General features: G+C 36.8%; 3 protein-coding genes, 1 long non-coding RNA gene and 1 pseudogene across 5 annotated transcripts; 2 read left to right on the forward strand and 3 right to left on the reverse strand.

Moving 5' to 3' along the window:
- Positions 1–1,859: 1,859 nt before the first annotated feature.
- LOC147476338 (uncharacterized) lies at positions 1,860–2,321 on the reverse strand. The gene has a single exon (XM_086585702.1). The coding sequence runs from the start codon at positions 2,319–2,321 to the stop codon at positions 1,860–1,862; it is 462 nt and encodes a 153-aa protein (XP_086441828.1).
- A 473-nt stretch (positions 2,322–2,794) lies between these two features.
- Positions 2,795–3,964, reverse strand: LOC147476339 (uncharacterized). The gene has a single exon (XM_086585703.1). The coding sequence runs from the start codon at positions 3,962–3,964 to the stop codon at positions 2,795–2,797; it is 1,170 nt and encodes a 389-aa protein (XP_086441829.1).
- Positions 3,965–4,019: 55 nt separating this feature from the next.
- Positions 4,020–6,021, reverse strand: LOC147476340 (uncharacterized). The gene is made up of 4 exons (XM_086585705.1): positions 6,001–6,021; positions 4,558–5,190; positions 4,329–4,411; positions 4,020–4,164 (listed from the first exon to the last, which is right to left on the reverse strand). Exons 1-4 carry the CDS (start codon positions 6,019–6,021, stop codon positions 4,020–4,022), a joined length of 882 nt encoding a protein of 293 aa, XP_086441831.1.
- Positions 6,022–13,471: 7,450 nt separating this feature from the next.
- On the forward strand, positions 13,472–18,046 carry LOC147476341 (E3 ubiquitin ligase BIG BROTHER-related-like; annotated as a pseudogene). The gene is made up of 6 exons (XR_015209761.1): positions 13,472–13,676; positions 16,063–16,239; positions 16,341–16,381; positions 17,522–17,563; positions 17,648–17,769; positions 17,848–18,046. The product of XR_015209761.1 is annotated as an E3 ubiquitin ligase BIG BROTHER-related-like (transcript).
- A 9-nt stretch (positions 18,047–18,055) lies between these two features.
- Positions 18,056–21,853, forward strand: LOC147476342 (uncharacterized). The gene is made up of 3 exons (XR_015207922.1): positions 18,056–18,690; positions 20,024–20,433; positions 21,548–21,853. It is a non-coding gene; the product is annotated as an uncharacterized LOC147476342 (long non-coding RNA).
- The last annotated feature ends 2,122 nt before the right edge of the window (positions 21,854–23,975 follow it).

Here is a 23,975-nt window from a genome sequence, read left to right on the forward strand (position 1 = left end):
AGTTAAAATAATAATAAAGTGGGAGACATTTTATATGGTTATCCGAAACATAACTAATGGGAGTTCTAAACACACCAGGGTAGCTGGGTGAGCAATAGTCCTTTGCAATATTATCTTGGTCTCTTGGATTGGATTAGCATATTTTTCAGCAATATTTTAGAGCACTTTATTATTAGAGGGAGGACATATCCAAAGAACCTTTTAGCTTGTGACATTTTATTCCGAATCGTACCACTTCTATAGTTCCATATCATGATACTCGAATTATTTGTTTAGTTTCTTGTTGCCAGGCCAGTGGTAAAACTAATCACAGTAATTTAGCACCAATGAACATCAAATTGTAAAAATCTGATCAGTGAAACACTAAGTGTCAGGGGTCCCTAACATCTCTTCTCGCTTGTCCATGGCAGACAAATTTTTCGTAGAGGATATGTGTGTTCCTGATTGTTGTGTACATGATGGATTGATGGTTCTCTTGCCAATCTAATGTGCCCAGTGCAATTCGAGCCCACAGGCTTCCATGAAAAAGTTGAAAAATTCTTCTTCATCGATCTACTCTAGAAAATGCATGTTCTTTCATTCCCTCAGGAAAAGTTTATAAGATAGTCCATGAAACTATTTCAACCACCATAACAAGCAACTGTTGGGGACCATTTCTTCCAAGAATAGCAAAGTTAATTGCTTCTATTATTTTCATCGAGGTGCCAAAGAATTCCCTATGGAGCATTTTTCGTTTTTCTTCAGTTACGTTTACGTTCCATCATATCATCATTATAGATGTACAAAATCTAAGACTCCACACTTTGAAAGACCCTTTGTTGCCTGTGGAATAAATGTTGAGCATTGAAGGATCTAGTCAGTGCATGTCCGCATTTTTCCTTAACTTTGTTTCTCATTAATATAAGACGTACAGAGTATATCTGATTTTCGGTAAAATTGACTTCATTTTGCATAATCCTAACCTTCTAATACATCAATCAATTCTGTTCTGCCGTTCAGGTGGTTGGGAAAGTAGATGATGTTTGGTCTGAAAAGATCCAAACAAGCAAATGGCTGAGCTCATTAAATTGTGAGCTTTTCTTGTATAGTCTAAAGATTGCATGAATGTATAATTGTATATATAAATCCACCAAGCCAGTTTGGTGTGAGGATGGCCGGATGGACCATGTGTCCACGTGTATGAGGTATGAAACTCACTTGGTTACAAGAAACTTTTTGTACAATGCATGAGAAATTGAGAAGTTCAGAACATGCAAATAATGGCTATAAGTGAATGTGAGGACAATAAATATATGATGAGAACTTATGAAAAAAGCTGATGGAAACTTTAAGTATTGGCAGCATATATGAAGTGGATATCTGAATTGTTTGCTAGTGTATTAAGAGAAGCAGATCCCAGAACCTATTGATCAACTTTTAGATGTTGAGGTGGAGAAATCTTCTAATTTTGCCTGAAGAGAAAGATGAACTACTTGTAAAATGGATCACAAGACTTCTATTGTAGTATATATATTTAGGTCCCGAGCTCTGTATTGCCTGTTTACGAAGTAACACTATATATATTATCAAACTGTTTGCAGCAAGCTGAAATGGTCTGATTAGCCTGTCAAGACTGAACCATTTCTTTCAAGACTGAGTTACACAATCGGTAAATTCTCCAGAGGTTTTCCTCACGTGACGAACACAAAGTGGTTAACCAAAAGGAAGTAGGCATGAATGATTAGATAATACCTTTTTTTTTGCTTGGTAAGGTGAAAATATATTAAAGAAAAAACAAAAGAATGGTTCTGAAATCTTGCCGGAGCAATCTCTCAGTTACAAGTTCATAGCCCTCCATAGATATCTCTATCTAGGAGGCATTAACATATTCTACTAAAATGCTCAAATGGGCATTCCCATTTGAGTAGCCATGCGGGCTTTCCTACAAAAAACAGAAAATCGTCGACGGGAAGAGCAGCTCCAGCTTTAGCAAGGGTATCCGCAGATATGTTGGCTTCCCTCCATATATGAGTGAACCTGATCGATGTGATTTTCTGTTTGCATCTCTTCCATCTTGATTGTAATTCCCATGGTATTGCACCTCGAATCGAAGAGGTAAATAGTTGAGAGAGAATCGATTCCACCCAAAGATGATAGAAGCCTCTACCGATAGCTATTTCAATCCCTTCGACAACCGCATAAGCTTCCGCTCTATCAATCGTACCATTTGTTAGTCTTTTGCAAAAAGTGAAGATGAACTCCCCTTCAGAATCTCTGCAACATATTGCAATGCCCGAAGGCCCTGGACTCCCAAACACCGCCCCGTCAATGTTGAGCTTCATGATGTTTGATTCTGGAGGAATCCAAACACATGTCTTCAGTTGAGGTGCTTGTTTGGGTCTTGAGTTATTGCCTTAAATCCGATTTAACTAGTGTTTCCCAGTTGTTGTTCCCATTGCAAGCTTTACTCCGGTGATGGGTGCATACGATTTGAGCTCTAACAAACTGTTTACAGTTCATAAGATTGGGTACTTTACTCTCAAAGTACACCTTGTTCCTCATGTTCCATAAGCTTACCATTGCTGCCACCACCCCGAAGTTCCGTGATTTGTTTCATCATCGGCTCCAAGACTTAGAGAGAAGAATTGCTTCCTTAAAACCCGGAAGAGGTTGTTGGATAAGAAAGCCCGCCCGCTAGCCATGTCCACAATTGTGTAGAAAAACTACACTCCCATAACAAGTGTGTTAGATTCTCTTCTGGCGATTTACACAACCCGCATGCGGATACTAATGGGATACCGGATTTTGGATTCTATCATCCGGCTGCAATAAGACCCATGGAGGAGCTTCCACCCCAGAAGCCGGTTAGTGGGTGAATGAAGTTGTTCCAAATGTTTTTGTACCAACTTACTTTTGGTCTAGTTCTTCTGATACTTTCGAAAGCAGATTTTGTGGAAAACTTGCCTTTGGAATCTTGGCACCATATTCTATAATCTTCGTCTTCGGAGTTGCAAATAATTGGAGATCTTGGGCTGACTCCTAGATTGTCCAGAATATGCATGAGACTCTGGGGTATGACAATTACATTGTCATTGACCATAGTCGATAACTTAGCATTGTGGCCTGCTATATCTCGATCACTCAAGTGCATGAGTTGTTGTAGAGAAAAGTCCCCGAGCCAATTATCTCTCCAAATGTCGACCTTGTTACCATTCCCAATAATCCATTGACTTCTGGTTGTAACCTCAAAGAGTGCTTCCTTGATTCCTGGCCAGATCGAGGATAGTTTATGGTTATGAATAAAACCTCCATTCCTTCCTGTGAATTTAGATCTCATGAGCATGACGAAGTCATCTTTACCATTTAAGATCAACCAGGCTAGTTTCATCTGCATAGAAAGGTTAATTTCTCTCATCCTCTTAATTCCAATCCCTCCTTCTTGAACAGGCTTGCATGATTTTTCCCAACTCACTGTCGTGATTCTCCTTTTTGAAGGGTCCCCTGTCCATAAGAAGTTTCGCATGAGTGTCTCTGCTTCCTTTATGATAGAAGACGGCCATTTATATACTGCCATATTATAGATTGGTATACTGCACAACACGGCTTTGATAAGAATGTTTCTTCCTTGGAAAGAAAGATTTCTACCCTTCCAACAAGTGAGTTTCTTCTTAATCTTATCTAGGACTGGGGTCACTGTCTGTCTTGTTATTTGCCCTTGCACCATGGATACTCCCAAGTATTTTTCTGGTAGAAAGCCTTCGGGAATCGATAGAGCCTGTATTGCCCTCTCCTTTCTCAATTGTCTGAAACCACTCATAAAGATCTTGGACTTGTCTTTATTCAAGCACTGCCCAGATGCCAACTGATATCTACCCAACAGATTGTTGATGTGCCTCAGACCTCTTATATCACCATTTGCGAATATGATGATGTCATCGGCAAAAAAGAGGTGACTAGGAGCTTGAAAGTCCCTGAAAGTAACCATTGGCTTGACCAGGCGAAGTGTTCTTAAGTGGTGAAAGCCCCTACTTAGAGTATCTTCATGATATAGCAAATAACAAGGGAGAAAGAGGGTCTCCTTGTTTGAGGCCCCTTCCCATGGAGAAAAAACCAATAGGGCCACCATTAAGCATAACTGATATGAACGCCGAACTCATAATTGCTTTTATCCATTTGATCCAAGTACTGGAAAAGCCCAATTTACTTAAAACTTGACATAAGAAGTTCCAACTTATAGAATCGTATGCTTGAGATATATCAAGTTTTATTGCCACATTCCCACCATGTCTTTTTGTTTTCATCTCATTAAAGAGCTTTCGCCAAGGCAAAGCAATCGAAGGCGATCTCACCTCATGAACAAAACCATGCGTTCTTTTGTGATAATTTTGTCGGCAATCGTGTTAAGTCTCAGCTGCAAAAGCTTTGATATAATCTTCATAAGAAAGTTACCAACACATATAGGTCTGAAGTTGCCGAAGTTTACGCATTTTTTCACCTTCGAATCAAAGTGACAAAGTTTGAGTTTAGACCCTTAAACACTATCACTTGGATGAAGAAAGATTGGACTGCTCTGCATACCTCCAACTTGATTGTAGGCCAGCATTGGTGATAAAAGTGTCCCTGAAAACCATCTGGGCCAGGAGAGCTATCTGTTTTCATGGCAAACACAACTTGCTCTATTTCTGCATAATCAGGTATCATGGTGAGCATGAAATTGTCTTCTGCTGTTACAAGATTGGGGACCAAACGTAGGAGCTGGTCGTCTTGTACAGTTGGTACTTCTTTGTATTTTTCTTCATAAAACTGGATGATGTAATCTCTTATGTGCTGCTGGTCAGTTAACAAAACCCCTTCCTCGGTTTCCAATTCAGAGATTATAGCTGCTCCTTGTCGGAATTTTAATGTGTTATGGAAGTATTCTGAGTTGCAATCCATCTCTTCATCGAATTTCAGTCTGCTTTTCTGTCTCCAGAGGCTTGCTCTATTATTCCTGGCCGTTTCGAGAAGTTCTTGCTTCTGTATAACCAAATTCTGCAAAGGTAAATCATATAGTAGTTGGTCCGCTCTAGCTTGGGTATGCATAAGTTCGCCTTCTGCCTTTCTTATATTGGTGTCCAAATGCCCAAACACTTCACGATTCCATACTTTGATTTCTGCCTTGAGCCTTTGAAGTTTCTTCATCACCTGAATGATAGGACCCCCAGTTACCACCTGATTCCAAATACAAATACAAATACAAATGAAAATAATAGATTGACATAGTCGAAGTAATAACAAGAATATTTCTAGTGACACGGTTTGAGAGTTTACTAACCTAACGCCTAAAAGCATGTTGAGGTTGGAAAAGTTGATGGCAGAACGCAACAACAGCAATGTTTTGAAAACCGAACCGGTAATTGAACCGATTTTTTGTTAAAATGGTTCAACCAGGTTCAACCCGGTCAGACCTATTGATGTTTGTTTAGCAAATTTTTTAATAATTACAATAATAAAATGAATAAATACATGTTTTAATTCAATATTAATTGGTATTATATATCAAAACGAATTTCTTATACAAGAAACACATAGTAGCAGGTTGATTTGGAGTTTAGACCATCTATCAATTTTTCAAAAAAAAAAAAAAAAAAAATAATAATAAAGGTGATCCGGTTTAGAGCTGAACTGGTTCAACCGGTTCTCCGGTTCAACCACGGTTTAAACTTAAACCGATGGTCCAACTAAAAACTCAAATTATACTTGACCCGAACCGAAAATATACGGTTCGGTCGGACCCCGGTTCAACCACCGGTCCGGTCTGGTTTTCTAAACACTGAACAACAGGTTATGGTGGAATCTGCTGTGCATCATATATTAGAAGTAGCTTCGTGCATGGCGTCTGCGCCTGCTCTTCCAGTAAACTGCTCTCGCCACTTGTACAGTTTGTTTCCTATTTGTTTTAGGATTTCTATTAACGTAGATAGCAACAATATGTATGGATTAGGAAACATCGTCACTTACTTAACGTTGCACGAGTATTACGTTTTCAAGCTCATCTCCCATTATCCTTCTGGGGTGAATGCATTCTCACCGTAGGCTATCTCATGAGCTTTTGTTTACAACACCTCCCACTCTTGTCTATCTTCGTGTTTTTTGGTTGTTTATGTTTTGCTCACAACACTTCCATTAAAAATAAGTTTGATCACCGAGATAAATCTGACATCTTCATTGGTTATCCTTATGCTCAGAAAGACTATCGCATTTATGATCTATCTTCCAATTTTTTTTTTTTACTTCCCGTGACGTGATTTTGCTTGAGAATGTATTCCCCTATCAACATTTCTCTTCCCCACCATCACATCTACCTGTTAATCCCTTACCCATCCCAGACAATGAAACTTTCGACATTCAATCTTCTCCTCCTGTAGCTCCAGTAGTCATAGCGCGCACGCTCTCTAATCCAGCGCAAATTGAGCGCACCCGCGCCCTCCCTCATGTCAATCTTCTACCTTAGTCAACTCCGTCACCTGCAATTTTGGAACCCCCTCAGCCACCACAATTCAACCCTCTTACCTCACCTCGATCTACTAGAGTGCGAAACCCCCCACCACTTCTCATCAAAGATTATCATTGCCCTACTCTCACCAAGGCACCTACAGTTCCTCGTTCGACCAACTTCATCCAATCGGACTATAAGGTAACACAGTCTTCCACTCCATATCCTATGGCTTTCTATATTTTTGACACTAATTTTTCTACTTGTCATAAAGTTTTTTTGTCTAAAGTGTCTTATTCAGTTGTTCCTACATCTTTTTCTCAAGCTGTCAAAATTCCAGAATGGAGAGCTGCTATGGGTGTTGAAATTGCAGCTTTGGAATAGAATAACACATGGACTCTTATTCCGTTATCCCCTCATCATAAGCGTATTGGTTATAAATGGGTTTTCAAGATTAAATATAATGCAGATGGCTCTATTGAGCGTTACAAAGCTCGTCTTGTTGCCAAGGGTTACAATCAGATTGAAGGACAAGACTATCATGCACTTTTGCACCCGTTGCTAAATTAGTCACTATTCGATTACTTCTCTCCATTGCTGCTATCAGACATTGGTCCCTTCATCAGCTGGATGTCCACAATGCCTTTCTCTAAGGCGATTTGGATGAAATTGTCTACATGACCTTACCTCTTGGCTTCACCAAACAGGAGGAGCACAGGATTTGTCACCTCAATAAGTCTTTATATGGACTAAAGCAGGCTTCTCAACAATGGTTTGCCAACCTATGTACCACTCTTGTCAATGCCGACTTCACTCAGTCTAAGCAGTCTGATTATTCTCTATTCACTAATATTCGTGGTTCTAATTTCACATTTGTCCTTGTTTATGTAGACGACATTCTAAGCACAGGCAACAATCCATCTCTCATTCAGAACTTGAAGCAATTTTTAGAAGCAACATTCTATATCAAGGACTTGGGTCGTCTTAAATATTTGTTGGGTATTGAGGTAGCTTGATCCAAAGAAAGATTATTTCTTACACAACGAAAATGTCTTTTGGACATTCTGTTTGATTGTGGTACCACTAGTGGTCGTATTTTTGAGTTCCCTATGGAACAAAATATCAACCTCAATACCAATGATGGCAAGTTACTTCAGGATCCTACTGTCTATCATCGCTTGATTGAGCGTTTCCTATATCTCACAGTTACACGACCAAATATCATTTATTCTGTTAATTATCTCAACCGTTTAATGCAGTCCCCACGGACTCCACATCTAGATGCTGCTCATCGTATACTCCACTACCTTAAAGGTTCGATCAACAAATGGATTCTCTTATCCGCTACTAGTTCTTTACACATCTCTGGCTTCAGTGACTCTGATTGGGCTGGTTGCCCTGTCACTCGTCGTTCATCTACTAGTGGTTATTGCACTTTTCTTGGTTCTAGCCCTATCTCCTGGAAAACAAAGAAACAGAGCACTGTATTCCGTTCTTCTGCTGAAGCCGAATATCGATCCATGGCTACCTTTGCATGTGAACTTCAATGGTTGAAGTATATTCTGCATGACTTAGGCATCTCTCACCCCTCTCTGATGACCATGTTCTGCCACAATCAGGCCGCCCTCCATATTTCTCAGAATCCAGTTTTCCATGAACAAACGAAGCACATCGAATTAGACTGTCATTTCGTACGTGACAAGATACAGGCCAAGTTACTCTCTCCTAAGTTTGTTCCTTCCTCAACTTAAGTTGCTGACACCTTCACTAAACCTCTCGGCAAGGACACCTTCCTCAGGTTAATTTTCAAGTTGGGTGTTCTTAACATTCACTCTCCAACTTGAGGGGGAGTATTAGAAGTAGCTTCATGCATGTCAGAGTGCAAAGCACGCACACCCTTTATTCGAGTACAATTAGAGTGCGCCCGCGCCTACTCTTCCAATAAACTACTCTCGCCGCTTGTACAATTTGTTTCCTATTTGTTTTAGGATTTCTATTAATGTAGTTAGCAACAATATGTACGGATTAAGAACTTGTAAACTCTATATAAACAAGTGTGTAAACAGTAGAAAATTAATTAAGTAAATATTCTCTCAAATCTCTCTCTCTCTCTCTCTAATTTATCATCATATCTCCAGTCTACAAATTTCTGCTTTTCAGTAGATCTGGTGCCACTCAGAGTTTCTTCTAAGCGAAGAAAGCTTGTTAAAAGGAGCGAGGACTCGAACAGGTGAGTTGGTTGTAGCTCAAATCAAGTGTTTGGATCATTTTAAAATGATGTAATGATGACCTAAAAATATAACGTACTTTCTTGTTTTTTACATTAAATACAATGCATTTTTTTTCTTACCTAGAAGTACAATGTACTTTCAATTTTTTATAATTGATACTATATGTTAAATTTGATTGGACGGAATGTGATTTAGCCGTTATAAAAAATCACGAGAATTACACCTGTATTTGATCAATATGACTAAAATATCTTTATCTCTAGTGATTGGTTTTTTATTCCGTTTGGTTCCTTAGAACCTAAATTCAAATAGCTTTCTAAAGGTATATGGGTCAGTGAGTGATTCTACTAGGATTGCTAAGAATTTTGGTTCTTTTTGAGGTAAAAATCTGCAGCCACCATGGGATAAGGAAGAGCTGGAATTTGGGGGTTTTCTATCAGGTTTTTACCTCCTATATAGATCAGGCAGGTATCTCTACTGTCTCTTCTTTTGATCTTAAATAAGTTGTCTTTATTTCTATTGATGCTCGATATGTACGTTCAGTAAGGTTTTGGATTCAACATAATTGTCGATTATTTTGTGCAAAGTTTGTATTAGTCTTGACTGCATAAATTATGTGAATTGGTGCATTAATTGTGTTTGGTCTTGTTATTGATTTCTTGAACAAATCATGTTTGAATTGAAATTGTGACTACTTGAATTGGTATGCATTGTTGAGTTTATGGTCTCATTTGGGTTTTGTGTGTACAACTATGACTCAATTAATTGATTTACGTTGCGGTGTTATGTACTGGATAGAGTTCTTCACTCAGAAGGACTCTGAATGAGATCAAGACACTCTCATTTATGCATGTGCACTTATATATTTCATCTGGTGGCAGAGGAATGACTGTTTTATGAAGAAGCATCCACCTAATCAGGATTGGATCTTAAATAGAGCCAAGGACTCTTGGGAGGAATGGCTCATGACTCAGAACTCTATAAGAGCTGAAACTGTTCATGTTTTACCTTCTCTAGTTGAATTGAACCAGATCCCATGTGGGTGGCTCCACCACTAGGATGGTTTAAGGCAAATATTGTTTTCTTGTATAATAAGTTTAGACATGCCTCTTATGTTGCTGTGGTCATCAGGAACTGGGAAGGCGAATTCGTGGGTGCTGCAACATAGATGGAGAACACTCAGTCACCAGAACATGCAGATTGGTAGCAGCAGAAATCGATCTAAAAACAACAAAGGAGAGGAACTGTCAAAGCATCATTCTGGAAAGCAACCAAGGAGTGGTTGTGGATATTCTGAGAAGAAAGGAACAAAATAGAGATTGGCAACATAGAGCCGTTGCTGAAAACATTTTACTTTAGAGAGATGAGCCAATTAGGATTTCCCTCTTACTAGATGAGGAAATTAGGGTCTCCTCCCTAAGTACACAAAAAAAAAGTTAATTTGGGTTGACCATGTTCTTTTTGTGTGTATTTGGGAGGAGACCCTAATTTCCTATCTAGGGGAAATCCTAATTGGCTCATCTAGTGGGGGTAATATTCGTTAACCCAAATACCCTATTTTCTTTCATGTTTAAGTAGGAAAACTTCTAAAGTAACTATGAACCAAGTAGTCTAGCCATTTGGACTCAACAGGATGGACATTATGAGGATTTTATCCACTGGGTTGGACATGAATGAATGAACTACAGGTTATTATCCAAAAAATAAAATAAAATGGGAGACTCGGCTTTATTTGCGTTTGGGTAAAATTCCACACACCTTCTTGAAGAGATTCTTTCTCTCGAGGCAGAAAGCTGAGACTTGACACGCAGAGTTACATTTTGTCCTAGAACAATGACGAATAAGTTGATCAACGATGTATATGGTCTGTGATAGATGGAGAGTTGGAGACCCGTGGGTTTGTCACTCTGTCAATAATAATCTTTTCAACATATTCATACAGGTGTTTCTAATATCCCTATTCATGTAAGGATGTAGTTTAAACCGATTTAATAATTTTCACTATTGTAACGGTGTCGAGTTGAGTGTTGAGACAGCACTTGAGTTGTCATAATATTGTAATCAGTGGCGGAGCCAGGGGGGCCCAGGATACGCCCTGGCTCACCCTCAACTTCCCGGGGAAAAAAAATAGTATTAGTCGAACCAAAAAAAAAAAAAACAACAAACAAACAAAAGAAAAAGAAAAAGAAAAAACTCTAGAAACCCAAACAAAAGAAACCCCTCACTCACTCCATTTCTCATTATTTTTCTACTAAAAGATTTCTACTCTTCTTGACTTCTTGTGGAGTAACTAGGTAAGACTCACATTATTTAATTTCTTGTATTCTTTTTTATCTTTTTGTACTGATTTCTAGACCATATTATTTAATGGCAACTCTTACTTAATTTCTTGTTGTGAATTCACTAAATACTTAGGTTTGCAACTGTAAGGGCAATTTGTCGGTTGTCTATTCTGGTTAATTAGGTCCATTTCTAGTTGTATTTAGGAGTTTTTTTAGGGGAGTCAATGTGTTCTAGTGTTACTTATGGTTGTCATTATTGCGATTGCTGACTGAGACCTGAGGTGTGTTTAATTAAATGGCGGATTTTACTTTTTTAGTCAATAGAGGTTGTGTTAGGGACTTGGGGATGAGTTTTTATGGCAGATGCAAGATCCCATATTGGTATTCCTTATGAAGATTGAAGATGTTCCAACCCATGCTAGGGTGTTGGAAAATAATGACTGCAAATAGGTCGTTATGTGGATATGATGACTTTTGGTCAAAGGTTGTGGAAATGAACTCGTTACTCATTAGTGAAACTGGTAAACTCCGTATGTGATCTTGGTTAATGGGACATTTGGTAGCTGTTTCTGTAGGTGTTCAAGAAGGAATTTGCACCGTGATCTTGTTCTACTAGTGTTTTCATTATATATTTGTTCAGTGGTGGGTTTTAAAGTGTTAAAATGCTCCTATTGAGATCTTTTACTCTCGCAACAATGCTTTGTTTGCCAGTTTCCGCCTCAAGTTTCTGTAGAGGGTTGCATACCTTAGTGTCGGCATTTACCCATTCACTTCAATATTCCACGTTGTCTAGTTGTCTATTGCTTTCTACCGGCTCTTGCCCTCTCTAGACATTGCATTTTAGAGACTCTTGATCCAATGTTCCTATTGAATCGTTTTATAAGATATTTGATGTTCAAAATATATTTGTTTTGTAGTTGGGTTACATTTGAATTATTAGTTAAAACAAATTAGTTATTATTATTTTTTTTGTATGTTTGGTTGTTTGGGTGGCTCACCCTCACTCAAATTCCTGGCTCCGCCACTGATTATAATCTGGGTCTTTTGCAGAGTGAATTTTAATGGAACAGAATTTACAGGAAAGTTCATCTAAAAGGGAAAATGAGAGACGTTGATATTGGTTTAGATTTCTGAGCAATTGAACAATAGCCTTCAAAAGGTTTCAGAAGCGGATGGTGGTATAGATATATACTCAAAATGAACGAAAGCAGGATGAGATATTTGATGATACAGAGATGTTCATTGCAAACTTTAAGTACCAAAAACTTGTGATCAGAACTAGTTGACATTTCATGATAAAGTTTTGCAGTTGGAAACTTTGACATCCATTCAGCATTCACAAAATCAAGCCTTTCCCAAATTGATTATTTGTCCATCTAAAGTGCCTCTAAAGAATCTGATGGCAGGAGAATCCGAGTCAGATGATGCTAAGTCGACAGATTGCACATTGATGGTACTAAAGTATTATGAGTTGGCAGATCAGCGTAAACAGGGACGGAGCTAGGAATCTTACCTAGGGGGGTGAGTGTATACGCATAATCAAAATACAATCAAAATACGAAATTCCACGAGAGGGTCTTAAGTCTTAACATCCTCGATTTCACGTAACAAAGTGCTTGAACATGTCATATGGAACATTATGGTTCCCTAAACAAGTTTAAGCGTCAGTTACCAAGCTAAAAATAAGTTCTTACATGAGCCAGAGGCACACTGACAAGTAAAAGAGTTAGTGCAGAGGATAATTTGGCACGGAATGCAGTAGGCTCAGCAACTCCTGACCAACAATGCAGAAAAATGGAAAATTGATGGTGTTTCATAGCAAGGATGCCGGGTGGTTTTGTGATGTGTGCTCTCAGACTCCATGAAGTTGGAGCTATAATGTTTTTTTTCTGGAAAGAACCATCTACTAGAGCATATCTACTCATTTCGACGAAGGCCAGAAAATATAGGAAAATTCACTTATTTTAACTATCACTTATGCAAAGATGGGCCACCACAATTATATTATGACCAACACATGTGCCAAAGCAACAAATATTTTAGAGTTCCACACAATAATCAAGAAATTATCGATAAGGCAGAGGAACAAACTTCTTTTTTTAACTTGTTTGAAACAATCAAAGACCATGAATACTGAGTAGTTGAGAATGCTCCCAGTGAAACACGTCACTCCTTTTTTTTTTCTCTTAAGAGGACACCTCAGCTTTTACCATAATTCGGCAGGAAAAAAATGAAATATATGCCCTTTTGTACGCATAAAAAACGAAACAAAAACTCAAGAAAGCCTATCCTCCCCAAACTCTCTCTCTCTTTCTCCCAAAAAAATGATGGCTGCCATTATGCCAACATCTCTCAAATCTCTCAAGACGATCGCAAAGCGCAACTAAAATTTTGATTTCACTACCTACTAAAATTACAATACACCACCCTAGAATTTTGCATGATACACCACCCTACAATACACAATAACCTGAATTAATTACTAGGGCGGTAGGATTTCCATGATGACTTTTTCTGCAGCTGTTAATAAGGACGAGCTATTGCAGATGGTGAGGTTTGGTGCTGAAATGGTTTTCAGTTCCAAGGACAGCACTATCAGAGATGAGGATATTGATAGAATCATAGCAAAAGGGGAAGAGACAACAGCTGAGCTTGATGCTAAGATTAAGAAATTTACAGAAGACGCAATTAAATTTAAAATGGATGACAGTATGTATAGTTGCTTGGGAGTTGGGAGTTTTCACTAATTACAGTTTCCTCATACCAATCTCTCTCGCTCTCTCTAAACTCGCCCACCTGATAGTTATGTCTTCTGTTTTGCGCAGCTGCAGAATTGTATGACTTCGACAATGAAAAGGTAGAAAGTTTTTCATATGTTTCATCTACCTTTTTGTTTTAGTATTTTTGTTTAAGTAATTAGGGATTAGGTAGATCCCAACCCGTGTTTTGCTTTAATTACAAGATACAAGGCACCTTGGCATCTTCTTCTACAATATGTTGCAGTTTAACATCCCAATAAAATACATAAGAAATTCCCCATTACATTTAGCTTGCTAAGTGATCAACAAACTTTTGTTGGCCTCCCTATGTGTGTACAATCTCCAAGCAGCCTAACCGGTAGCCAGTGACAAGCCAGTGATGTGGGGGGATTCTGGTTCATAATTTGCATGGGCGAAAGTGAACTTGAAGCAACTCTAACTCTATTGCTTAGTTTACATCCCACCCACCCAACTTCAATTGCTTTTAGAACGGCAGCGATGACTCAATCTTCAAAGTTCAAACCACAACTCCAATTCCCACCCCGATGATACAATACCACCCCTCTCCTTACGAGTTACGAGTGTTCACTTCAAGTCTCTCTTCTAAATAACAGGTGTTCTCAGTCACACTCACACATGTGCCTTCTGTCAATCCGCCTTTGCTTATGCCGATGATTATTTATTTATTTAAATTTCTTTTTAGGTTGTATTTGTATTGAACTGATTAATCAGATTTTCATTGCAGTCTCACTCAATAAAAATAAGACTGGACCAGCGATTCGGGTTATCTAAGGCAATCACAATTGGATCAATTGAACTCTCCAATGATTAGTCACAGTAGAAAATGGTTATTGTATTTTGGTAAGGAAAATCGGTTACTAGATTAAACTGTTGTTACTTCTCATGTCTCTGCTTCTTGATCACCTTCTCATTCTCAATCCTTTTATCAAGATATTGGCCTTTAGAACGGATTAAATTAATGCTTAGTAAGTGATTGCAGGTGTGACAACAATTGTTGGAGGAAAATACATTGGACTATTAACACCGAATCTTGATTCAATTAGGACTAATAGAGTGGATGTACAATCTAAGGTATGTAATTTACATGGCTAAAGACCATATGAATCCACTAGAATTAAAGCATAGGCAATTTGTATGTATATTGTTCAGTGTTTTTACGTACAACATGGTTTTGTGCTTCGTCTTTATTGGTTCAACTCAAATACATTGTATTTATTGCATGACCATCCAACAAATTTTCACATGAGGTTTGTTATTATTTAAACAAATGGTAACAAGATGTTATAAATAGATAAGTGGTGATACGGGTGTCTTTATCTGTAGAATCGCTATTTAAATTGTTGGCTAATTGTTTTTCTCCATAACTTAGTCTAATTAGTTTTAGTATCTTCCTTTCGGTAATATATGTGTGATTAAAGTTGAATGAGTTAACTTAGCTTGAACTCCTTTCGTGTCCAAACAAGTCATGGAGTGGAATAGCAGTCCCTTTTCAAGCTCTCTGAGGCTATCCACGTAATCAGGGGGATTACGAAAAAAGTGGAGAGAAAAATGGGATTTTACGTAGCCCTCATAGAGTTAAACACTTAAACTCAAACCCAAAAGAAAATCGCATAAAAAAAACCTTCCTTCCCCGTCCAAAACCTTCATCACTTCTATAAATCTGATGCATATTTTCATCATGATCATCAGCCTAATAAGTTCAGGTACGAAAAATTTCCTTACAAAACATTAAATTGTGTTTATCTTTTTCACTATGTTTGAGGAATTATTAAGTTTGTGATAGAATTATATTTATTTAAATAGGGATAATAATAATTTCAATGGGTTCAAAAACAAATAAGATGACCACCCATGGCATGAAAATTCTAGACATGCAATCTAACTCTCTCGAAATATGAACGGGGTTAATGGGATTGCAACTATACGAGATAGTCTTTTCAACACTACCTTAACACCCAAAGTAAGTTCCTATCCTTTAATTGTTCTTCAGATTATACCATGAAGCGCCACAATAAGGTATCAGGTAGAAAGCGGACAAAATGTTTTTCCTGGCCTATGGCCATTATAACGTTTTGAATTAATGCCTTTCACGTGAAATTAAGAAGGGTTTGTATAGATTTGCGAAAATTCATCTTGGTGAAAATGATGTCATAGATTCCTTTCACATGGTTATAGGCTTTAATGAAATCATTTTTTAATAAAGGTGAATATTTGAGCTTTATTCACTTCCACCAATATTTACAGCCAAGGCTCAATATACATGTCAAGAGAAAAGATTCACCAAGTGTGAAATCTGCTACAAGAACATGATGCAGAGGAAGATGCATTTGATGTTCACGAGAATTTAGAAGAAGAGGAAAATAAAGAAGTAGTTGAGCTTGATCCGTATGCATTTAGTAGTGACGAGGCATTTGCTAGAGCTCTTCAGGATGCCGAGGAGAGATAATTGGCTATGAGATTGATGGCTCTTACTGGCGTAAATGATATAACCAGTTGTGAGTGTTTCTAGACTTGCCTTTTATAAACATATGATAATGGAAGGTGTTGAGTAGTTGTTTAATTATGGGTTTGTTTTTCTTTTTGCTTTATATAGAGGTTGCGGATGATACAGAGGACAATGACGATAACTCTCAAGTAATTTTCCTTATCCTTGATTTTGATGTATTATGAGATTCAAGACTTATGATAAGTTTGTGGATGCAGAGTGAAGTATTAGCTCTGATGTGTACTTTTGCTGCACTTAATTGAGTTTGATATTATTCACCCTTAGTGGTTAGTACAACTTCCAAATATAGAATTCTCAAGTTATACTTGATCTATGTCTGGAATTTGTATTACCTTTGTATGGTGAACACTATCTTATCGTCAACACACTCTATACTGCCATATGTATTTGCAACTTAGGTATCTGCAGCTACAATTTTTATATGGTTGTTTTGGTCTTTTTTTTTATGATACCTGAGCGTGTTTTACTACATGTTTGTTGTTTGTCTGTTTGTCATTGCTGACATTTAGGCATCAAGTTCATGGCCATAGAGTAGTAAGTAGAAAACAGTTAATCAAATGGGTAGAGGCTCAATTTGGGCCGACTCTTACATATACTAATAAGTAATAACTAAAGATTAAATTCCATGAATGCTATTTTGACAAAATGAAATTAATTAGCCAAGCCCAGTAATCATTGATCACTCTTCGACAATGAACAACCCCAGTTTGATAATACTACGTCATGTCCAAGTAACAACATGGTAGATATATATGTCACCTGAACAGCCGAATGATGTGATCTAAGACAAATGTAACAACAAACTTTGCCCTTAATATTTATTTTCCTACCAACACCGTATGATTTTGTTGTTATATGGTTTTCCTTGCAATTGCTTTTTAATCAGTATCATTGCTACTTTTACATTTGCATTGTTTAGAGTATTTGTGCTCACAAGTCGTACACAGCTGACTATTGTCTTACTATATTAAAAGCATTGGTTGGATTTTGTAGTCATGTTTTTATTGTGGTTTTTCTATTTTGCCCTATTGTGCCATCATTTCTTTGTTTTTACCGGTGCCTCAAAATGTAGTTTATAGACTTCAGGTAACCTCCCCACTCAGGCCAAACACCCTGACCATAACATTTGTTTTACTGCTCTAAGTGGTCATTTTTGAGTTACTTGGTCAGATCCGCGATGATTTGTATCATTAATCTTTAGTGAAAACCCTTTAATCCTGGGTTGCGCTGCATTAATGTCTGGATCATATATCTTTTTCTGTTTTCAGGACACGTGGGAGGAGGTTGATCCATATGAATTGTCATATGAGGTAGACCAATTTATCTGGTTGTTGCTTTATAAATTAGGAGCTTCACTGCGGTTTACATAATATAATCTGCTTCTATCTTTACAGGAACTGATTGCATTGGGTGAAGTTGTTGGCACTGAAAGCAGAGGATTTTTTGCAGATACAATAACCTCTTTGCCTTTAGTAACGTATAAGGCTCAAAGCAATCAGGATGGTAGCGCTAAGCAGTAAGCACAACACGTGTCCTTAGTTGTCAATAGTAGACAGTTTTTATGTGATTATGATATTATGGTGGTAATATACAGATGTGTCATTTGATGGTTGGAGTATGAAGATGAAGACACCTTGACGGTGATTTCATGCAAGCACTCATACCACTCTGAGTGTATAAACAATTGGCTTCAAATAAACAAGGTATGTGCTGTTGTTGTTTCATTTTTTGTAAGTGTGGTAGATGATCAAATTCACAATGGTTGTGCAACATCTTATTATATGCTGATTTGACGGGTGTAGATTCCTTATTTGTTCGGATTCCAAATTCTACGATCATGTTCATGATCTAACGAAATAGGAATACTAAGAATTATCTTAGCATAGTCTGATGGCCAAAATGCACGGACCAAATCCTGTCGCCATTGTCGGGTAAGAGGGTCGATGAAGTCACTAACCCGATCAAGGTTGCAGTTATGTGGTTGATCTAAGAGAGGTAGAGGTGAAGGTGTCCCAGGCACCCAAGCATCCAACCAGACTCTAATAGAAAGACCATCACCTACTTTCCAATTGAGACCAAGGGCCATGAGATTCCGAAAGTAATGCATGAGTTTCCAGCTTTTTGAAGCACTTCTATGTACTGTTGCTCTCATAAAGTCTTAAGGAGGTTAATATTTCATCTTCATCTGGCGTGCCCATAGTAAAGTTGGTTCAATCAGGTCCCATGCTTTCTTGCCCAGCAAGGCAAAATTTTGAATTTGAATATCTTTTATACCCAATCCTCCTCCTTTTAGTGGTGAGCATGCAAGGTCCCAAGAGAAATAGTGTAACTTTCGTTCTCCCACTTCATGACACCAAAAGAAAGCACGCTTAAAACTGTCAATTTTGGTATTGGTGGTGATTATGGGCCATATCGACAGTTCTCCAAGTGTTTGAAGGTATGCCTTTATGTCATTCATTTAATTTTTATTTTTTAGGTCTTTGTACTGGTTTTCTTTATATGAAAATTGCCATTTTAGTTTGTATGGGTTTTCTTTATATGAAAGTACACTTCTGAATTCATGCTTTTATTATATTCGGGTGTATTTGGGGCTTTCTAGCTTCCCATCTTCACATTGTTCGGTGTTTGAGAAAAAATATCTTGGCAGCACTGTTTATTTTGATGGATTTTAGAAAATAGTTTGTTTGATCTGTAACAGGTCTAATATTCTTCTCCAATACTATCGATGTTTATCATTTGAAATTTGGTTATACTGCTACGTTGTTTAATTTACTGTTTGGTTTATTGCTTACTAAACTTAGAAAGAACCTCTTGAAACTGAAAAAACCTTCCTCACACTGAAAAAACAATTCGTCGCATAAAAAAAACCTTTCTTCCCTGTCCAAAACCTTCCTTACTTCTATATATAAAAAAAAAAAAAAAATCACACCCAAAATTTTCATCACAACTTGAAGAAGAGATTCAGTTATGAGTTTCAACTAACATCATCTATCTTCTCTCTTGATCATAACTTTAAGAACTAACAAGAGGAAAGATTCGCCAGGTGTGAAATCTCATTGTATTCGAAAATAGTTTGGACTATTGACAACTTTGATTCAAGATTTTGTAATGATATGATGATTGTAATTGATGATATATCTCATCATGATTTTCATTTTTTATGTTGTTTCAGTGATTTATTATTTTGGTTTTTGTAGAAAAAAGGATTGTTATACAGTAATCAATTCGTTCAAGAGGTGGGTTTTCTTGGTCTGATTTTTCTGGGAAGCTCAACCTCTTTTTTTTCACCAGGTATTCATGCCTATCAACCTATCATGTCTTCCTATTCTATCAAGTAAGATGCCTTCATTGTCTTCCTATCTCTTCATGGTTGATTCATTTTATTTTTGTATATATTAGGTTTTACATGCAATCACGTTGTCATTGGATGACACCCATTTTAATAGCTGTTGAGAATGTATGTCAGATCCAAGTAAAACTCTTATTAGTTTTGTGTTTTTATATTTCACTGTTTACAATTTTTATGATTGGTTTGACAAAAAATATCTCGGCAGCACTGTCTATTTTGATGGATTTCAGAAAATGGTTGTTAGGATATTGTCATTATTGTTAAGTCATAGTTTGTTTGATCTGTAACTGGTATAATATTATTCTTCAATACTATCGATGTTTATCATTTGAAATTTGGTTATACTGCTTCGTTGTTTAATTTACTATTTGATTTATTGCTTACTAACTTAAAACTTCATGTCGTCTTCATTTGGTTGCAGTTACTTGGCACCTTTACATCATCACATGGAAGATTAGTCAAGCTATGATCTCATGAACTCTTATTTGGGCATCTTCACATCCTAGATTTCAATAAGAGAAACACATCTTCAATGTTTGAAAAAAAAACCCTGTTTAGTTTAATTTCAGAAACCATGATTCTTCGTACTTTCTTTATGTTGTGCGTAGTGCTTAAACTAAGAGTAAATACTCCATGTCTAATGACACTTCTTTGTCGAATAGCTCAAATTGATCACTGGGATTCAGGTGTTTTGAGGGTCTAGAGCAGAAAGCATTTCCTTGATGCGTTAGATCTATCACGAATGTGTCAAAGTGCAATTATCAAATTGTCGGAAAGATAGTACAAAGTTTTAGGAAAATGCCTCGATGGGTTTCATCTTTGCTAACACAGGTAAGTTTGTATATATATCCTTTCAAACAATGATTTCCAATTTTATAATATGATAATTTAAATGCCAGTAGTTCACATAATAGACATCATAATAGGCATGGAAGAACTAAACTATGAATTGAAAATCCAAGTAGCTCACATAATAGGCATGGACGAATTAAACTTTGAATTGAAATTCCATTTTTATAAACATGCTAGAAGTTTTGTATAGTACGTTAATAGCATAAATAGTAAATACCAATTCGGTTTAATATAAAAAAAAAATTGAAATAAGATTTATGTATTATATTATTCCTTCACAACAAGTATGGACCCCAAGGATAGAAACACTCCATTCGTTTACCTTCGAGGGAGCTGATCCTATTAGAGCTGAAAGATATAGGTGGTTATCTTCGATTATATTTTGCATGGACTTGACTTCCCATCTTAAAAGGTTATTTTTCAGGTTGTGGTTATCATGAATCTATAAATATTCATATTGATCATCCACAATTTACACAAGATCAATCTTTCTCCAAAATATCCCTAAGAAGCAACATGAGCCACACTATTTTCAGTTCGTAGTTACAAGAAGAGCTGAAGAACAACACAATTACCATGGTGCATCATAATTAGGATTGGACTCTTAATAAAATCTACTTTTCCAAGGAGATTTTGGGCATGCCTCTATAGCCATTGGTGCTACCTAAACACGGGGACTGTACTAATACTACTATAATAGTCTATGTGTTTCTTAGATGAATTGATTTGGGGATCACTGCTTCAAATCCTTATCCAATTAGGTGTAAAAGGGTATTGATTTTAGTCGAACCAGTATAGTCAAAGTGCTACTCTCCCTTGGCTTTGATCAACTGATCATCCAAGTGAGCTACTTGAAGAAGTTACATACATTATTATATCATCTGAAACTAATTTTTTGGGCACTATTCATCTTAATATATTTAGCACTTATTTGTTTTAAGTGATTGGTGTGGTGATAAGAGGGTTTTGGATGCCTTCAGTCACTACCTCTCTCATTTGAGGTTATGAGTTGTAGTGTTTGTCATGTCTCTGATTAAGAGTTTAGGAAATGGTTGAATCTAATATTAATAACACATTTTGCATTTTTTTTAAGGGTTTTACCACTGGCGAGAATAGTTGATGAATACGGATGGAAATTTATTTCAGGCAGTATTCTTACAAATCATGGAATCCTATGGGATCTTATACAAGGAGGACTGGAGCATGCTCAAATATCATAGGAAGCTTATATTCATTCGACGTGAAGGAAACTTCAATGTTTTTAATAAAAAGAGTGGTATTGTTGTTGTTTTCATTGAAACTATGTTCTTGAACACAAGTGAGAACAGTAAGATTTTGTTTTAATGTAATATAGAGCTACAACAAAGGTATATTAAGTTTGCTTAAGGTTGAAAGGTGTTGTTCCTCTTGCAAAGATGTCGAGAAATATGTAAATATTTTTTTTTTTTTTTTTTTTTTTTTTTTTTTGGTTGAAAATGTAATGACTTTAGAAATTTTTGTTGCAAATCTTCAGGATTACATGTTTTTTTTTGTCAGTGGAACAAAGAATTGTCTATCTAATGGTGATCATATTGTAATGTTTCCTATCAGTTTTGTTTATTGTGTAGACAGATTCAAAGTCTTAAAGTTCTGAGTCATTCTACTTATTATGTAAATTTGATTTTGAAAATTAGCGATATTGGACCATCATAGATAATACGTACAAACATTTTCCATGCTCTATTTCATTAATTAAAAAGGTAATGGCCTTTATCCTCTTATTCCACTCACATGTATTTGCATTTTATTTATTTTACTTTGCAATACTACATACTTCACACATTGCAGTCAAGTTTTCAGAATTCTTGACAAAGATTGATAGGCATTCTAGAAAGGAGCTGGAGAATGATCCCAAGTTTTTGAACAATGGTGATGCAGGGTTTGTTAAGATGATTCTACTAAACTAATGGTGGTCGAAAGTTTCTCCCTCAACAATAGGTCCCACGAAATGGGAAAGTGGTGGCGGCGTCCCTATACTTTTTAAATAGCCATGAGTCAGCCTATTCTCCTGACTCATTATTCTTCTTTATATGTTTCGTTGGTAGATGTTGTTGGAAACTCTTAGCATTTTTTCTATAACCTAGAGCGCATATTTATCCCGTGGATCGGACTCTCTCAAATCTTAGTCATTAGGCAAGGAAGTAGAATAAATGCGAGATCAAGAACACTAAGATTGAAGGAAGGATTAAATGAGCAGAACTGGGATCAACAAATATAGATAGCATAATAAAGCCGTTAATGGCAAATCCCATAACGCATGATTAACATGTAAATTGAGCGTTCCGAGCATTTAAGATTTTTATGTCCACTCAAAATTTGACATGGCTGATCATATGGAAGTATTCTTGCCACTTTAGCATCCATATTCCATAATATTAAGGCAGGAGGATTAATAAAAAATGGGAGAAATAATTGTCGATAAAAAAGAGAAACAATCTGTGAGAAAAAAATAAATAAATTGTAAGAGTCCCAATTAATTATGTTTCTCTTTTGAAGAGTCCTAATTTAGTTTCCTAATCTATAATAATAAATATTACAAAATCAGAGCCATTCATCTTATTAAAAAACACCTTGAGATTCTCACCCAATTCCTCCTTCTAATAATTCCCATAATCTCTGTCTCTGCAAACTTTTTCCTTCTCCATTCATGGTGAAAAAACATCTCAATCCTTAAAACTCTCCATCATGTCTCCACCATGTGACGGAGAAAACAATTCCATTGGTTCCATCACCCACTGCACATGTACAACTGACGCAAATGATACGCGATCTATTAACAAAAAATGTCCTTATTGTCAGTATGATTTACTGATTACTGAGTAGCTTGCTTAACTTTGTTGTTGAAGCTCGACCTTTTAGCCAATGTTGCACATTGTTTGATGGTCATATGATTTTGAGCTTAATGCTTTAAACCTTGGTGAATCTGTGGACTCGGTAAATGTATCTATTATTGAATCCTCTGGAATAGGCTCTGGGCAGAATGTCATGTTGCTAGAACCAGCAACGTTTGAACAATAATTGATGGGATCAGTGCAACTCCCAATCTTTAGGTCTAGAGAAAACCCGCGACGTAAGCATTCGCTCATCGACAACCTGACAACTTATTGTAACAGGAACAATAATAACCCAAAACTAGAAATAAACCGTTCAAACAAAGTATATATATATTATAAGAAATGAATCATTCATTAGCTATCAATATACATATATTATTTATTCAAGTAGACTTTAGGCTTTTGAGTCATTAGATATATAGCAAGTTCGGCCATAGGCCGGGCCAAATGGCTAGTGTTTTTTAGTTTCTGAGCTCATATCTACAACAAAGAGTAAATTAAATGAGAAGGAAAACCTGGGATCCTTTTTGCCATTTGCCCTTGGGTATAACAGGTGACATCTTTGGATGGTAGCGCACATCCTTTGCATCAAGAAAGCTAGAACAAAGGCAGTTAAAACATCACACAAATTGAATATATCATTCTTAT

Source organism: Coptis chinensis, chromosome 9 (genome assembly GCF_015680905.1).
Source record: "Coptis chinensis isolate HL-2020 chromosome 9, ASM1568090v1, whole genome shotgun sequence".
NCBI lineage: Eukaryota > Viridiplantae > Streptophyta > Magnoliopsida > Ranunculales > Ranunculaceae > Coptis > Coptis chinensis.

Bases quoted from the DNA above. Each gene is read 5' to 3' on its own strand.
- LOC147476338 (XM_086585702.1), bottom strand. From the start codon at position 2,321: ATGAAGCTCAACATTGACGGGGCGGTGTTTGGGAGTCCAGGGCCTTCG.
- LOC147476340 (XM_086585705.1), bottom strand. From the start codon at position 6,021: ATGGGAGATGAGCTTGAAAAC. The intron at 5,191-6,000 runs GTAATACTCGTG...ATTTGGAATCAG, and splicing joins TGGGAGATGAGCTTGAAAAC to GTGGTAACTGGGGGTCCTAT. The intron at 4,412-4,557 runs GTATGCAGAGCA...TTTCTTATGAAG, and splicing joins GGCCTACAATCAAGTTGGAG to ATTATATCAAAGCTTTTGCA.
- LOC147476339 (XM_086585703.1), bottom strand. From the start codon at position 3,964: ATGGTTACTTTCAGGGACTTTCAAGCTCCTAGTCACCTCTTTTTTGCC.